This window comes from Cannabis sativa, chromosome X (genome assembly GCF_029168945.1).
Source record: "Cannabis sativa cultivar Pink pepper isolate KNU-18-1 chromosome X, ASM2916894v1, whole genome shotgun sequence".
Lineage (NCBI taxonomy): Eukaryota > Viridiplantae > Streptophyta > Magnoliopsida > Rosales > Cannabaceae > Cannabis > Cannabis sativa.
The window spans coordinates 20,452,287-20,471,206 of NC_083610.1; the positions used below are offsets into that span (position 1 = coordinate 20,452,287).

Here is an 18,920-nt window from a genome sequence, read left to right on the forward strand (position 1 = left end):
GTAAAAACTCCTTATTTAATTCACTCTGAATACTTTCAATTTTTATTTTGAGAATTCAGTAACATGGATTACTGAGAGGTCTCATTGTTTATTTATACAATTTTTGTTTCCTAACACATATCAGTTTCTTTTATGTGTTAATCCTAGTATTAGGATGTTGCATGTAAATTTGTGATATGATCAAAAAATTAACTACCATTAGGGCCCGTTTGGTACGCAGGACTGGATTGGATTAGACAGGCTAATTTGTCCAATCCCGTGTTTGGGCATGTTAGAAGTCTGCATAACTAATCCAGTTAACATCATCTGTCTAGGATTATTTATCCCATCCAGCAGGGTGGGATAAATAATCCTATGCAGGTGAGTTTTTTTTTTTTATCGTTTTTTTAATTTTAATTTTATTAGCATATTTTAAATTTAATAAGAATTTAAATGAAACAATTATCACACATTTATTTATATATTTTTTTTTATCAAAAACTTATTCATTAAAATTAGTGAAAATGTATAATTTTGAATTATTATACATAAGTTTTTAAAATTTAGAATATTATTAATTAAATAATAGTTACTTAAATTGATTCTAAGAAAAAAAAAATATGACAATAAATTATATATTATTTTTAAATTACTAAAAAATTTATATAAATATTTTAAAAATTAATATTTATATATATATTTTTTAAATAAATTAATATTTATATTAAATTAGTGTTTAAGATAAACAATTTTATATTATTCGAGTATTTTTATTTTACTATTTTAATTATTTATTAAATAAAAAATATGATAAAATATTTTATTATATATTTATGATGTATTCTTAATTTTATATGATATATATTTTTTTTTGCTACGAATTATTTATTTTTATTATATATTTTAATTTTAATTAATTATTATATATTTTTATTTAATTTAAGTTTTTCTTTTTCTAAAAGGTATAAATAAAATAGTCCAGTCCATTCTTAAACTAAACACAGGATTACTTTCAGCATAATCCAATCTTGTCCAGTCCAGTCCAATCCTTTTCAGTCCAATCCAGTTCAATCCTGCGTACCAAACGGGCCTTTAGTGAATTAATGGTCCTAAAAAATAAAGGCTTGATTAAAAGAGTAAAATAATAATTCTAATTATGAAATGATAATAGGACGACAAATTATATCAATGACTACTGTTAATAAACTTAGTAAATATAATTATGTAATATTAATTAAGACTATTTTTCATATTTGCAGTGGAATAATACTAGAATTTTTAATAAATAATTTTAATTGTATTGTTGAGATACAATAAATAATTTGATTTATTGAAATTTAATGTTATAGGTGTATCATCCTCAGTTGTTTTTATACCATATTATTAAGAATATGAATGTCACAAGATAAAAGAGGGATGAAAATTTATTTTGCAGTGATAAAATAGTAATTATATATTTACTTTATAATTAATAATAATAAATTTGAGAGAAATACTTTTATCTAGACAAACAAAATCATGTATTGCATAGGTGAAGTTACCTATACACACTGTATAATAAACACCTACTATAAAGAATAGACTTTACTGGGTTTAATTTTGAATTATTTAATTTGTTTTAGGGTAATAATATTGTTGACTCTACAAAATGAGAAAGAATGATAAAGTAAATAACAGTCAGTTTTTATACTGGTTTTATCCACTATATTTTTGTTATAGTTGCACTTGAATTGAAAATCAGATTTAACCAAATTTCTCCAAATAACTTGTGAATAATTTTCAATTTGTTTAATGGCTTGTTGATGATGTGATGTGGTTATCATGTGCCTTTGCCTTGAACATGCTTCTTTAAAATACTTGAGAGGATCTCACCAAGCATTAATCTGTTGGAGTGAACCATTGGATGGACTGTCAAGTGCTTGGATGGATACTCTAGTCTTCATGACCAGGCCAAAAAGCAAGGTTCAAGGTATAACCTAACACAAGTGTTTAGTGTGTGTTTCTTATGCCATTGGTGGTGGAAGCTTGGCTCTTCCGCTCACATTAGTTAGTGTGCTCAATTAGGGCTGATCCTGAAAATATATGGGCTTAAGGTTATTTATAGGACTCGAACTCTCACTATTGTGTAATGTACCATACATCTCAACTAACTAAGTTGTAAATATTTATTGTTTACAGCATACTTAATTTTACTTAAATAAAAGTCTAATGAAACCTTTTTATTTTTTATTTTGGGCCCTGGAAAGTGTAGGTCCTAAGCACAAATCTAGTCAGCTTATGTCTAGGATCGGCTCGACCCTGTGAGCTTATGCTCATCATGAGAGCGGTCGTGGGTTGTGTCTCATCTGCTCGGGGACGACATGTATTACATTATGCTCCCAGAATGTTGCAATGATGCACTTGCAAGGATCCTTCAACGTGATCCCGCAAGGGGAAAATTTCAAGTAGGTGCTTGCCATTGGCTAGCTTGATGTGCTCGCGAATGCAATGGAAGTGCACTTGCAGATAAGTCTCATCAAGCGCTCATGCTACCGGCGAGCATTAGGGTTGGGAGTGTCACAAGCGCATGACTCTACGTGTAGTGCTCAATCCCTCCTATCTCCAAATAGTACTCAACATTTCAAGAAATGATTTTTCTAAGTACTTCCATTTGGCCTTTTATTAACAATGATGCTTTTCGTGTTAGCAATGGCTACCCATCTGAAATGTGCCTCATTTCTTCATCTCCATACCACTTGAACACAAAATAAATTCATGTGGCACTATTGAATTCTTTGATGAATAATATATAATCTTTCTTTCTTGGATGAACAAGAAGAGATGCACTTGTTCCTTCTTCTCTTGATCATGGATGGCCTCTTCTATCAGCTAGCTTCTTTCAAGGCAAGGAGAGCTCGCTTAGTAATCTGTTTATTTGCTAATATGATAATCAATCGTACTTTAGTAAAGATTTCAAGTCCTGTTGAGGATGAGTGGAAAAGATAATTTCTTTAATAAGCATCTCATGTTATGGTATCTTATTACTAGTAATGCAAAAATTAATTCTGGTAACCATTTCTACAACATGAATTTTTAAAATAATTAATTTGATACTAGTATCTGGTTAGGAGAAAAAAACTTAAAAATGTAAGCAAACAACAGAAAAAAATAATAATCATATTTTGGTGCTAATCTTCTTTTTGACGTATTTATAAGAAAAAGGGAATTATTTTATATATTATGTTTTAATTTTTTTTCTTTTAAATTTACGGTTCGGGTTGTTCTGATGATTTTTATGTGAATTATTATGTGGATTTTGATTGTAATTTAGGTTGTTCTGTTGGTTGTTATATGTGAATCTTTGTAGAATTCCGTAAAAATACAAAAACAATTTTTTTTTTTATTTTTACATTTTAAAATAGTTTTTTTTTTGTACTTTTACGGAAATCTATGTAAAAACTTACATATAGAGTCGACCCTAGGCTAAGGTAGGCTAGGCTTGCGCTTAGGGCCCACTTATTTTAGGGGTCCAAATAAAAAAGATACTTTTTAAAAAATATACATAATTTTTAATAATTTATAAAAATACCATTTATTTTTATAGTAAGAACCCATTTTTTTTTTTAAACTTATAGCTCATTTTAACTCCTTATTCATATAACAATTAATAGAGCAATCTAAATCTTTATAACAATTCACATAAAAACTACCGAAGAGCAAGTATAGTAATACAACACAACACTATCATCCAATACTCCTGTAATTGTTATACTAATTTATGAGACTAAGAAGATTTGAATTTTGTTAATTTATTTATTTTTTTAATTGCTAACTAGTCTTGTATTTTTTTTTTTAATTTCTCCAACATGATGAAGCCAACCATGATGAAGCCAACCACCATAATTGTCACAAATACTTTACCAACTAATAAAGTTAACACAACACAACACACACACACGCCTTAGCATTATTCTATAGGGTAGTAAAATGGTTGAACTTTAGAAACATTAAATGGTAATTGAAAGTATGGTAAATGGGTTAATAATTCACAAAGAGAACAAATTTATTGGGACCCATATTGTCCTTCCAAGTCAAGGGTTGTTCCAAAGGACAAGTTAAAGTTCCAATTGGGTATTTTTGTTTGAGTAATAAAAAGTATTGTTTCGGAACAACAAAGTAATGGGTTAGGCATGTGAGACGCTATCTAGTAGCCATCAAGGCCATGTGATTCAATGGTTAAATAATATTCCACAAACATGTGACCATCTTCTATCGTTTTCCTAATCTAATTTTTTAACCCAATTCAAGCTTTTGTTTAGCCTCATTCAATTCCCAAATTTTTTAGAGTGGGGAGAAAAATCTGAATACGACCCCACGTTGTAAACATGTCTTTCTTTTGTATAGGACCTTTAGCCTACATGTGGGGTACAATCTACTTTGCTAGTTTTTTTAGTCAAAACAAATTTAAACCCCTCTTCTTTTTTATTTCTTTTTTACCATCCACGTGTCTCATTTATCCATCTTAAGCTAAAATAAAAACTCTACCTAGTTTATTGATTATTGGGATATTTGAATAATAAACCACCCTAGTAGTACTTGTGAAATGTAGGTTTTGAGGTGTTTGTTTGTAATTATACATTTGAGGATTTTTGTGCATTTATTATATGAAAAGTTAAATAAGGTCTTAGTGTTCCAAATCGATTAATTCCTATATTTTGTACAATATGAACCGTAAGGCTATGAAAGAACAAATTTAATCCCTCAAAATAAAACCTTTTTTAGAAGCCAAATTCTAAGGTAGCCATGAAGATAAATAAATACAATTTGTTAAAATTGGGTTGAGACTTGAGAGTGAGACCAGTCGATGGTAATAATCTCAGAAGAGTAGAGTCTAAACCACACAACAAAACAAACAATAGGGCCAGTGAAGGAGCAAGGTCTCCAAAGTTCATATCTAATTGTCAGAAATAAAAGATAATGAGTGTGAAATAGGCTCAAAGAAAGACAACCCCCCAAAATATAAGCCAGAATTATTTTTCAAAAATGAAAGGTGGATTTAAAAACAGCTACTCAAAGGATTGAAACACTTCTTTCCATTGTCAGATATTTTGTCCCTCACTAATATTATTTACACTTTCAACCATTACCCAATAAAATTCCAACAAACTGTTTATTCAATCCCAAAAATACCAAATAATAATGATAATAATAATGAAATGAACAATGGATTACTGATTTTTTTTTAAAAATTTTCAATAAATATTCTTACATACAAAATTACGTACAGAATTACAAATCTCTATATACCAACCTAACAAATCTCTTCAATTTTTTTTTTCAGTTTTGTTTTCTTCTGTTTCTCATAGAAGAATCAGATTAAACCCAAAAATAAAAATAAAATAAAATTAAAAAAGAAAAAGAAAAAGAAAAATCAGAAGGGAACAACAACTTCACTGCAAGCAAAATCGTCAGAATTTCTGATGGAATCTTCAGGCCACGAATCCCGAAGAAGCTTCAGCAATAGCTGGGCCTTTCGCTTAGCTCGGTCAGTACAATCGCTTTGAACTAGTAGTAGTAATTGTGTCAATATACCCGCCGCCACCGCTTCTCTCTGGTTTTCCTCCGACGACGAACAAAGCGATAGTAAAGCTCCGGCTGCGTACTCCGTTGCCCGATCCGAGATTTTCAATATGATCTTTACCAGAAGCGGAACCGTTAAAGCATGCGATGAAAACGCAGAGCAACCTGACGGTATACGACAGAGGAGTTCAATCGTAGCCAGAGCTCTCTCAGCGTCGCATTTTTCGAAATCGGCTAGTCTGTCAATCAGAGTCTCGGCGGCTCCGGCGGATACAGCTTTATGCCTTGTTTGTTTTACCAGGCACAAGGCGAACAAGGCCTTGATTCCGACTTTAAGAGCTCTCGGATACGAAATCGGATTTCTTAGAATCTCAATCACGCCTTCGAAGATATCGTCCACATTGCTGATCTGAGATCGGAGCTCCGGTGTCCGAGTTCCAGCAACTACGATCTCAACAAGCGCAGCCGAATTGACTCTGACCTCAATCGAAGAGTGAAACAACATCCGTGCAAGATAAGCCACTCTAGCCGGTTCCGCCGCAACCGAAGCGCAATCCGATTCAGCGAGCGGAAACATTACAAGGAGAGCAAGCGCTTCGTGGCTCAAATCCGAATCCATCGCATTGGAAAACACAACATTGAGGAGTATTCCTCTCACATCAAAGGCCGAAATAACAGCTCGGTTCTTATCCGAATCGCGAGCGAGTCCCCTGAGTCGCCTCAGCGCAGAGAGCCGCGACTGAGGAGCAATCGTCATCGAGGAGGCCTGAGAGAGGAGCGAGCGAACCATAGCAGGGTCAGCCGGTTGCTTAGGAGTCGGAATTCGCTGGACGCCGAACGATCGATTGGCGACGCACCATTCCTGGATGAGCCTTCGGAGTGTATGGTTAGGGATGAGAGTGAAATCGGTAAGTGGGGATCGGGTGACTGGACACGTGGTATTACCGGTGGCAACCCAAGACTCGATACTGGCACGGTCGTAGGTCTGACCGGTACTGACAGTTACCGGGTCACACATAAGCTCAAGTGAAATGGGACACCTGAAATGGTACGGTATCTGAACCCCCAAATCTAACGGCTCTAAACTGCCCGGCATAGTAATAGTAATGGTATTGGTATTAATAATAATGGTGGGGAAGAGGGAAAGAAGATAAAAGTGAGTTGAAGTCAATTTAGCTAAACTCTCTTTGTTTTGTTTCTGAGAGAGTCTGCAAAATTCCCTTTGGCTATTCTTATATGAAATAATAATAATAATAATAAGAACAGAGAGACATGTAATGTAATGATATAATAACCCAAAAAAGTTTTGGGCTAAAACAAGGACTATATCTCTGCTGGTGCAGTTCAGTGCTTCTTTGCCTCCTCTTCCTTCTGCCCTTTGATCTGACTCAAATGACCACACGTGTGGTGCCCATTTAATTATATTTGTTTTTTTTTTTTTCTTAACTTTGAAAACCTAACCCTGGTTGGGTAATGGTCCAGAAGGGAGTCTCTGGTCAAAACCAAATTGTGCGACTGAGAGATTTTGGGTCCCACCAAACCAATTCTTTCTTCACTCCTATTTACGTCAAGGGTTTGTTATAATGTTATGCTACACTCGCTGGCCATCACTATTTAGAGACACATTCATTCACCATCATTTCATTCTTTTGCTATTATACCCTTTCTTTATTTCATGTATTTGAAGTTTGCCCCTTTTCTATTTATTGTTTCCATTTTTATTCATAAATTTTGCACCCAAGTTATCTTTTTTTCCTAAATATAATTAGGAGTATCCTACAAAAAAATGTTTTATATTTTGGAATTTAAATATTTATAATTTAAAAATGTTTGAATTATATTATTTCGATAAGTATTAAAAATAAAAGGGAAATTACTTTATAAATCATTTTTTTTTTAAATTTACGGTTTTAGTTGTATTCCAGCCGATTCTCCAATAGTTTATATGTGTGTTGCTATGTGAATTTTAGTTGCAATTTAGGTTACTTAATTAGTTGTTATAATAGTTTCTATATTAAATTTCGTAAAAATACATAAAAAAAATTATTTTAAAATATAAAAATAAAAAAATTTCTAAATAAAAATGTAAGAACAAAAGCAATGTTATTTCATTAATAAACAAACCGTAGTCACCTTGTAATTCTATTTGCCTATTTGGTAACTCAAGGTCCTATTAGCTATAAATACGTGTGTATCGTGCTAGCTCAATTTATATTTTTTTGTATTTTTTAAAATATTTGTCGTGTCATATTAGACCATGAAAAAATATAGATTGTGCCATAAAAAATATAAGTTGTGCCAGACCTTGCCATAAAATATATGAATTATGTCGTGCTATAAAAAAATATGGGTCATACCGTATCGTACAATAATTTTATAGGGTAGGCCCGATACAATAAGCAAGTTCGATAATTTCGTACGTGCTCGGATTCGTGTAGTATTTTATTCAAGTCGACCTGTTATTCTTAAATAGATCAATCTATTTTTTATACGGGCTCAAATTCATACTCTATATTTTAATTTTTTTATTATAATTGATGAGCTAAATACTTAAATATATGTGTATTTTATAATTTTAATTATTTTTTTTCAATAATAATTACATGCAATTATATAAAAAATAATTATAATAATTATAGTGAATATTACAATTATTTTAATTAATAAATAAATATTTATTATTGTTATTATAATTAAATTATTAGACATTTTAATGTGTTGTGTTTTCGAGCTAATTCTATTCGTGCTTACATGTGCTTTTAGGCTTGTCGTGCAGTATCGTGCTTAAGCTCTTCGTATCGTGCTGTGCCTAAGCTTATATTTTTTATGTCGTGTCGTGCTTAAATTTATATTTTTTCGTGTCGTGCCGTGTCGTGCTTAAGCACATATTTTTTTGTGTTGGGTCGTGTTCATGTGTCTCCAACTCATCAGTTTCGTGTTGTGTCAAAAAGTCTCACCTATACATTATTCTCCTATATCAACTAGCGGCTTGTTCTTGTTGTCCTACTAGCTAGCTAGTAGTGTTGTATTTCATCTCTTTTTCTTCTTCTGAGTGTTGTTTCACATGTATTTTCTTTTATAAATGTGTCAAATTAAGAAAGTACTATATCGTTAGTAAATTAAGTAACAATTAAATAATTAAGATGCAGTCTTCTCAATTATCTCATGTAAAGTAATGCTCTCGAAAAATAATGTTATGTCATTATATATACAAATTTGCTTAATTTAACATTATGATGGCAAATCAAATCTAACATCGTAATTGAATGGAAAGACCAACCATTTTTAATTAAAAGTGCTAAGATCTCAATCTTTAACATGTAATCTTTTCAAAGTTGATGACCCCAAGAAATAAGAGTGATCAACAGGATGACAAAGCCTTTTTCTTGTACTTTTCTTTTTTAATAATATTTAAGCAATTATTTAATTTTCTCTTCTTTTTTTCTTTTTAGGGAGATGTTAATTTTTATTGAGGTATAAAATTGAAAAAATGGAAAGTGGAGTTATAATTGGATTCAACGTTTCAACAAATCTTTACAGTTGTTATCATAATTCGAAAAGACATATAAGAAAAATGGAAGATGAAAAGTGCTTAGAGTTTTTTTATTTATATTAAAAGAAGAAAATTGATAAGGAAATTTCAATAGTAAAAAGAACTTTAGATCTTTTATCTTAATTTTTAATGACCAAAAAGAAACCTTTTAGCATTGTCTATTCTCTATTGTACACACTTCTCGAACCTAATGGATATTTTACTATCCATGGATGATAATTGTCTTCATTTTGGTACATTCATGTTACAAGGTCGGACTCAAACATGGATCCTCTAAATAAAAATAACTTTTAACGGCTAAATTTTCTTAATTATTATTTTATTTGTTTTTAATTTTTTAAGTTTAAATTTTAGCGGTAAAATTTTTTAAACTATTGAACTGTTAACAAATTTAATGCGTCATTCAATTAACTGTAAATATAAGATGTTTATATGTACACTCTTGTACACGTAATACGTTTATATTTACACTTAATATTATTATTTCAGAACTCATTTTAAAATTAAAGAAAATTATAAAAATAAAAAATATTATAAATTTTGAAATAATTTTTTATAATTTTTAAATAATAATATAAAGTGTACTAATATAAATGTGTTACGTGTACAAGAGTGTATATATAAGCACTTTACGTTAGTAGTTAACTGTGAAAAATAGATAGTATTTTAAGTTTACTAACAATTGAATAATTTGGAGGGTTTTACCAAACTGAAAAGATAAGTGCAAGTGAAATGATAGTTAAAAAAATTTAGCCGGGAAAAAATAACCCTAAATATTGTAGCAATAGTAATAATATTATTAGAAGTGAAGTGGGAAAAAATTGTAAAAAAGGAGAATTGTAGTGATTAAAAGGAAATATTGGAAAAATAAGAGGAGTACTTGAGAAAGTAGATGTGAATTAATTAGGTTTTGAATTGTCTGCAATTAGTGTGATATAAGTGGGTAGTCAAAGGTCAAAGATGAACAGATGATAACAGAGGAATGTGCGGGTCCAGGTTGTCTTGCCACCTCTTTATCCGAGTGAGCTCCATCCCAAAAAAAATAAAAAAATCTCATGTGGATAACATTAATAGGGTGGTTGTTCATCTTGTGGGTCCCACTCTAAGTGGACGATGTTGATCAAGTGGAACCCACATGAGTCTTGTTTGTGATTGTGATTTAATCTTTAATTACCTTAACTAATTTTTCAATGTATAAAATTAAATTAAAATGAAAAAATTGAGTGGAAAAGCAGAGAATCTTTCCCTCTTTCTCACATGTTGGGCCTTTAAGTCAGGTAATAGGAGTGCGGAAAGTGCAAGCCTCCGATTCTTATCAACTTTGTGCCCACATATTATATACAATATTGTTTTTCATATACTTTAGTGGAGCCATTGGTTTTCATTAATGAGATTATTATTTTAACCAAATATTAATGGATGTTCTTACAAAATCTACTTCAGCCTAGCTCAACTAGTTATAGTTATAGAAGAATGGATGTATGTTAGAAATTTAGGATTAGAGTTTTAAATTATGTATTTATTATAATATATAAATACATAAATAATAATAAAAAAATGCTTTTAGAATGCAATCCCTTAAAACGATACACTTGCACATATTTGACTTGTTTCATCATTTTGAAAAAAAATTTAGTCTATTTTTTTTTATATTTGTGTACGTTATATATAATTATTTAATATGAGTAGCGTTCAAACAGTCTATTTCACACGCGTATAAAATAAAATAGTTACGCATGTAATATACTGTTTGAACCCTATTTTCAGTGTATTACTTTTTTTATAATTTCTTAAAATTTTATAAGATATTTTAAATAACTATAATATACAGAAAAATTATTTTGGATACCAAAATAAATAGAGGTGTATTGGTGCATCCCTTTTAAAGGGGTGCATTATAGAATTTTCATATTAATTATGTATGTATACATATAATATAAGAAAATTCTACAATACACCCTTTGAAAATGGTGTACGATGCGTTATTATCTGTTTTTAGCATATAGAAAAAAATTAGTCTGAATTTTTTCTATGACCTTTTAAGTTGTAGTTATTTAAGACATCCTGTAAAATTTTAAAAATTAAAAAAAAAAATTAGCACGCTAAAAATAGGATTTGATGCTCAAAGACTCTGTTGCACACATGTGAAATATGCGGTTTGAATATTAGACTCTATATTGTAAATTATTTCGAATTAATCAAAATTTCACAAAATATCATCTTAAATAATTATAATATAAACAACTATAAAAAAAAATAAATTAAAAAATTCATTTAGATACCAAAACAATATCTATTTTAATGGGATGTATTGTAAAATTACACAATAATATATATTCAAATAATTTACGTACAAGTAATGATAACATGATACATCAATTAATATGTGTAATTTAATTGTATGGAATAATTTTTGCTATATGATGACATTCAACGCTTAATGAGTAGTATTTATGTTTTTGTGATTTCGTAAAGTTATAATTACTATGTTAATCATTGACGTAGGGCAAAGTAAAGGGCCCAAAAAAGAAAAAAAAAATAAATAAAGATGAGAATGACTAAGAGATAGTTGTAGTGCTTTATAATTTGGATATTGCACACAACACAACTACTGTTGTTATTTTTGTATTCAACTTGTTGGTGTGTGTCCATGTCAAATTCGATCCCCATTACAATTGATGGGGAGGATTGATGAGATGAAATTAAAGAAGATGGAAGAATATAGTGTCACCCACTATCACTATATATGCACCAAATATACAAATAATAATAATAATGCTCTTCAACTCGACACCACTATTGAGAATAATTAGTCAGAATTATAACAACAATTTCTCTCCTAATAAAATAATGAGATAGATCACCAGATCTCTCATTATATATATATATAGTTTATACGTATAATATATATATATTATCTGAAGACCCTACCACCACCTGTGTTGTAAATATGGGCTTGAACACGACACAAAAAATATGTATCTTTAAGCACGATACAATACGAGAAACGCGAAAGGCACGACTCGTAAACACAAATAGACTAGTCTGAAAAACACAATACGCGACAAACCCAAAAAAGACGACACGATATATTAAAAAAATCTTATTAATAAAAATAATAATAATGATAATGCATAAATTTATCAATTATATAAATAAGTTAAATAATAATAAAACTTAAATATATACTGAATATTATAATTTTATAATTAAATATATAAAATTAAGATTATATAGTAATTTATTTATAGAGTGTTATAAAAACTTGAGTATTTATAAGTAAATATTCAAATTCTAATAATATTAATAATTTTTTGTATGATTATGGTAAAATATTGCTCAAAAGTTATATAAATATAACTAAAGTTTTGAAATATATATATAAGTTCTTAATTCTAAAATATATATATAAAAAAGTAAAGTATGAATTTAAGTCCATATATGAAAATAGGCTGGCCTGTATAAGAAATACAGACCGGCACGAGGAAAATATGACACGAATTCGAGTACGACACGGAAATACCAAGCCTACTCTTTAGAAATATTGACACAATACAACACTATCTATATTTTTCTATGGCACGACACAACACGACCCGTATTTTAAAAAACACGAATAAATACGGGTCGGACGAGCACATGAAGCGCGAGTAAATTTATGACAACAATTATCGCAGTAAAAATAAGGGTAAATACTATTTTAGACTCTATGTTTTGTAAAAGTTATCAATTAAACTCTCTGTTTTGTTAAATGACAAAATAAACCCTGTATTTTCTAAAATTGTACAAATAGAATCCTGAATTGATTTTTTGTCAAAATAAAATTTAATAATAATCCGATCTGTTTACATTTTCTATATCTGTTCGTGTTAGGAATTAAAAAAATGTTGTCAAAAATTAAGTTAAAGGTCCTATTTTTACTATTTTGGAAAATATGGAGTCTATCTTGTTATTTAACAAAATAGAGAGTCCAATTAATAAATTTTACAAAATACGGAGGACAAAATAATATTTACCCTACAAATAAAGAACATCTATATTCTAAGAATTCCAATTATATATAAATAAAGAATAATGACAAAAAAATAAAACTATAAATAAAAAATATCCGAATATATGCAATTATTACATTATAAAGACATATCATTAAAAGAAAATTACACTAAGAAAATATATAATTATCTGGATATTGTTAAAAATGGTAAATCACTTAAAATAATTCTTAAAATAAAATTGGATCAAATGAGATATCCACAATAAATAGAATATTATTAATCAAGTTCGAGATCTAACACGTTTGAAAAATTGAAATCTGATTAATATCTGCTATTATTCTCAATAAATAAATAAATAAATGAATAAATATCTGCTGTAAAATGACGCGTCAATACCCACAGAAATTTTTGGTCGTAACTCGGTGATCTACGTGCTCCCATGAATTTATATAGTTTGATAATCCAAATGTAATATATAGTACTAATTATTCTCATAATCAACCAATCATAATTCAATTTAAATAAATTACATTGTGTATTTAGATTATTTTTGCAAATTGATTACTTTAATAACTCTATCAGAATCACTTTCTACGGTAACAAATTGTAAGCCTTAGTATTGGGAGCCAAATCATCTGTCCCAATTTTTCCCTGTCTCTCTATCCCAATCCAATTAAAATGCTCCACCTCAATTAATTTAAAATGTATATCCCCTTTTTCAATAGAGTTAATATATTTAAAGACTATTTTATTTTATTATTAATTTCTTCTCATGGAATTTTTTTTTGGGTTAAATGTTCTTTTCATACTTTTTTTTTAATAAAAAAAAATATACAATAAAGAAACTTGAATAAAATAAAATGAATTCCATTAGAAAAAAGAAGAAGAAGAATAAAATAACATTTTAGTTAAAAAATAATATAATTTTATATAAAAAAATAGACCTATTTCTTTTATTTCAATTTTTTTTTTAATTAAGAATCTTCTTTTTTTTTCTTAAAAAAATTAAACTATGTTATCTTTAATATTTTTTAAATATTAATATTAATAATATATTATTTTTTTTTAAATGTATTAGTATTACAATTTACGTTAATATTAATAATATATTAGGGTAAAATCTAATTTATTCAAGTGTCTTCATTATTTTTTTTTAAAATAATGACATGACAATAAATTATTATTAACAATAAAATAAAATGGTCCTTAAATATATTAATTCTCTTTATTTTGGAAAGAAAAATATATTCACTCTGTTAGGAAATATACATTTAATTGAGGTGGAGATTTTTAATTGGATTGGGATAGAGAGACAGAGAAAAATTGGGACAGAAGATTTGGCTCCTTAGTATTGTCCTAAAGTATCTTCTCAATGTATTCTCGAGCCACAAGCTCCATAACTGTCACATCGCACTTAAGTTTAATCCATTCTACAAGTAGAGGAACACACTTAGTGATAATAGGGGAAGATTGAGATTGATTCAAAAGATAGTAATCATATTCTTTACAACAATGAACAATAAAATCAATAGAAAAATTGAGACTATAGAAATGGTTATTATGTACCTTGTCATTTATCGCTCTCTAAATAGTGTCAATTAGAATAGATACATATAAAAATACATCATCAATCTTCACGTCTCTCAATGGAAACCTTCAAATGAATTTGACCTAGTCCCACCTTCTAGTCCCCTATTCTTGAGGCCCTAAGAAGATACTCTCCAAAGATGAGAAGCCATGTTAGAAAAAGATGCAACTTAGTTTCTTCCTCTCTCCCACAAATAAAGCAAGGAGTCTCCAATATTCATTCGTTCTCTAAGAAGGGATCAAATTGAAAGCGCATTGGATAGAATTAATACTCTACCAAAACACTTTATGTCGTTTATGTGTTTTGCTATTTGAATGTTTATTCTACAAAGAAAAAGAGTGACATGACAGTATTAGTTTTGCTCAAGAGCTTGCAAAAAGTAAGTAGATTTGGTGAAAAAATTTCCATTCAGTTTTTTAATTTAAATTTAGCGATCCCTCCCAGCTCCTGATCGCCTTCCCTCCTGCCAAAATGGAACTTACTATGTCATGTTCATACAACCTATTTAATTTATAAAGATCTCTACATTCTCTTCATTTCCTTATTCTTATTGATTATTTTTCTCAAATAATTATCAATTCCATAATTTAGTATATCTCCTTATTAGAACCGCATAGTTTTGCTTCCGACTAACAATTTTGATTAATTTTACTCATTTAAACCCATTAAATGATATTATTATTCCACTTTCAAATGATAATAAATATATATACATAACACATTATTAATTGAAGTAGAATCGTTCATATTTTTCTCTGATAAATTATGTACGAGAGAGAGAGAGAGAGTGAGTGAGGAAAGGTGATGAAGAGTCAAAGAAAGTGATGAGAAGGAGGTGAGCGTGTCGTTTAGTGGGGGCGCGCGCGCACACACACACACACGCGTGGGTTGGGAAGAAAGGTCGGGGACAGTGCGCCCCACGAACCACGCCTGGCTGCGACCCTATTGTCCCCAGTCAACCAAGCATCCCACAATTCCAATTTCCCTTTGACATTATTTATATATATTTACTGCTTTTCCTATGCACGTGTTCTTTTCATACATTTACATCTCTCACGTGTTTCCAGCTGCTGCCTACTGTATTTGTTTTTTTTTGGTGCGGCGGCTAAATTTTTTTATATTTTAATTGAATAATTTAAAGTATAAATACTTAAGTTTAATTTCAAGTTATAAATAATAGATAAGTTTAATTTTTAACAGTAATAATAATTAAGTTATAATTTTGGAACTTCTGTAAATAGCTGGTTAAATAAATCCATGATTAGTCCAAATCATTAAATTTTTATTATTTAAAAAAAAATAGTTCAAATATACCAATAAGAAAATGACACGTAACATTTAAGTACCGACATAGTTCTAGAAATATAACTTAGATATTATTACCGCTAAAATTAAACTTAATTATTTATTTAAACTAAGAATTAAACTTAAGTATTTATGCCGCAAATTACTCTATTTTAATTTTAGGTAATTTTTAGCTAAACTCTCTGGATTTTGAAGTTTGGTACGGTCGGGTCTAACTCCTATACTGAAAAAATTATGTTAAATTTCATAATCTTCACAATCGTGTTGGTCAGCACTTTATCTATTAGTTTTTAGCTGTTAAGTGCTAAAAAGATCTGCCACTGTATACATAAGTATACATGTGACCAAATTTTAATTAACTACCTAATACGGTCAAGATTAATGTTGACGGTGCTATTTTTCAAGAAAAAAACAAGTTTGGATTTGGTATGGTGGCCCGAGATCATACTTGTCGCCTTATTGAAGCTATATCTGGGAGTCGTTTTGGAGCTGTACAACCAGGAGTAGCGGAGGTAGTTGGTGTCAAGGAAGCGTCGAGTTGGATTAAAAGAAAGCAATGGTCTAATGTTGTGGTGGAAACTGATGCTTTAGTTGTTGTGCAAGCTATTCAGTTAATATGCCATCTCAATTTGGAATGCTTGTCGGGATTTATTGTCAACACTAAATAATGTATCTTTATGTTTTGTTAAACGATCTGCGAATAAAGCCACTCATTGTGTTGCGAGAGGTTCTTGTTCTTTGCCCGATTGTACTTTCAGTGAGCATGATGCTCCTATTGCTTTAAATTCTATTGTTTCTACTGAAAGTTATTAAATAAAATCATATTTTGATTAAAAAAAAAAAAGAATGAATAAAATATTTAAAAAATTAAAAATCAGACAAAAAATTTAAAAGAAAAACTAGTGTATCTTATTTGACCGATTGGATTTGACCATATTTGTCCATGTGGAGATTTCGACAGAATGTCCCTAAAAACAACTATAACTATGATATGGCAAAAAGATATCGATATTCTCTAAATTGTTTTGCATATTGTATCTTATTATGAGAGTTTTAACTTTAAGTACGTAATTTAAATTCCATTTTTGAAAGAAAAATAAAAGAAAGATAAAAGTACGATATTTAAGTTTAAACAATTTTGCTCACTCATTTAACCAAGATTTTAAATAAATACGTATGTGTACAAATTCTATTAAATGAACATAATTTAAACAAATAATTTATATTATTGGCGAAAGCCATCATCATTATTGAGCTTTTGATACAATAAATAATATTTATAAGAATATAGACTTTGACTCACTTTTAAAATTAAATTATACTGAATAATATTAATAATTTTTTTGACATAGTGATTTGAATATTATTTTTTTTTTTGAAATTAAACTCTTAGTGATTTGAATATTTAATAACAAACTATGATATACAATAATTTAACTTCTTACAAGAAAAAAGATGTCCTATGTTCAAATTTCCTTTCTCTTAATTAATGTCAATATTTTACTCAAATAATTAAAAACAAATGGTGATCTTTTTCTTTCTAATAAATAAACAAAAAGAAGTAAAATAATTTTCAAAATTTCAATTTTTGTTTAATTTATAATTTTGTATACATATTTTATACATAACATTTGTTTTTATAATATTTCCAAATTTTTAAAAATTTAGAATTCTTCCTTATATTCTAGCTTATGTGGGAATAATTTGCATGAATTGCACTTCCTTTATGTTTATCTTTGGAATATAAACTTTAATTGGACTTTATACATTAACAAAATACACACTCACTCTCTCCTTCTATATAAATCTAATATAATATATATGTATATATAAATAACATGTGGTGTGTAAAAATAAGAAATTTGAAGTTAACACTAATATATGTGTGATATTATTAGTTTTAATAATTTTTTTTGGAATGAATAAAATATATTAAAATAAATTATTTTTAAATGATATAGAAAAATTGAAATATAATATAATATAAAAATGTAAGAAAAAATAAATGAGTAAAGCTTTGATGAGTTATTTTAAAAGATAAAATAGGTAAAAAAAATTGTTGTGAGTGGTCTAAAAATTTGTTGGTAAAACATTTTTTATTTATAGGCTTGTCTTTTCTTCAAAATAAATTATAATGCGTCATATATATACGACAAACAAAATTTACAAGATTATTGTCAGAATTGGTTTGGTAATGAAAACGATAGTCTCATAAACAATTATATGACCCAAGCAAAATTATAATATTAATTAATTTTCATGCAAACTTTCATAAACTGCTTAGTAAAATATATCTATTTATATATATTTTTCATACTTCATATTTTCTAGGATATCTAGTCAACTATAGCTATATATTTTTATAGCTTTTGTTATTATAATAAGATAATTTTGAAATAATTCACTGCTACAAAATTAAAAACACACATGAGATAATTGATTTAAATAAATAAATAAGGTTAGGTCATCCCTCTATTCTCATATTATTATTATTATTTTGAAAATGAAAAAAAGTCTTAAGTGGTGTTACAAGTAATAATAAGAGCCAAAAGGTTTCAATATACACCACAACTTGTAATTAGTTGACTTATTTGTCACACTAAAACCTCTAATACAAAGAATAATAGAATTTGTTCTTTGGGAAAAGAATCATACATAGCTATATATGCTAAAAATAATAAAGAAGGGAACCTAATAGGCTAATTATAGAACAACCCTACATAGCATCTAGCCTTTGGGCATTATATATATATGTATATTAATTTGTTTTTGTACCACAAATATATGAATAATAATACATCGTACCACTTTCAGCCTTTAAATAATAGTAATAATAATAATAATAATAATAATAATAATAATAATAATGGTAACTTGGAAACAAAAGGGAACATAATCTACAAAACTGTGTGATGGTCTTCCCAAATGTAAATCCATGGTT

General features: G+C 28.6%; 1 protein-coding gene across 1 annotated transcript; it reads right to left on the minus strand.

Moving 5' to 3' along the window:
* Nucleotides 1–5,022: 5,022 nt before the first annotated feature.
* On the minus strand, nucleotides 5,023–7,156 carry LOC115702941 (U-box domain-containing protein 26). The gene has a single exon (XM_030630412.2). The coding sequence runs from the start codon at nucleotides 6,632–6,634 to the stop codon at nucleotides 5,390–5,392; it is 1,245 nt and encodes a 414-aa protein (XP_030486272.2). The 5' UTR covers nucleotides 6,635–7,156; the 3' UTR covers nucleotides 5,023–5,389.
* Nucleotides 7,157–18,920: the final 11,764 nt, after the last annotated feature.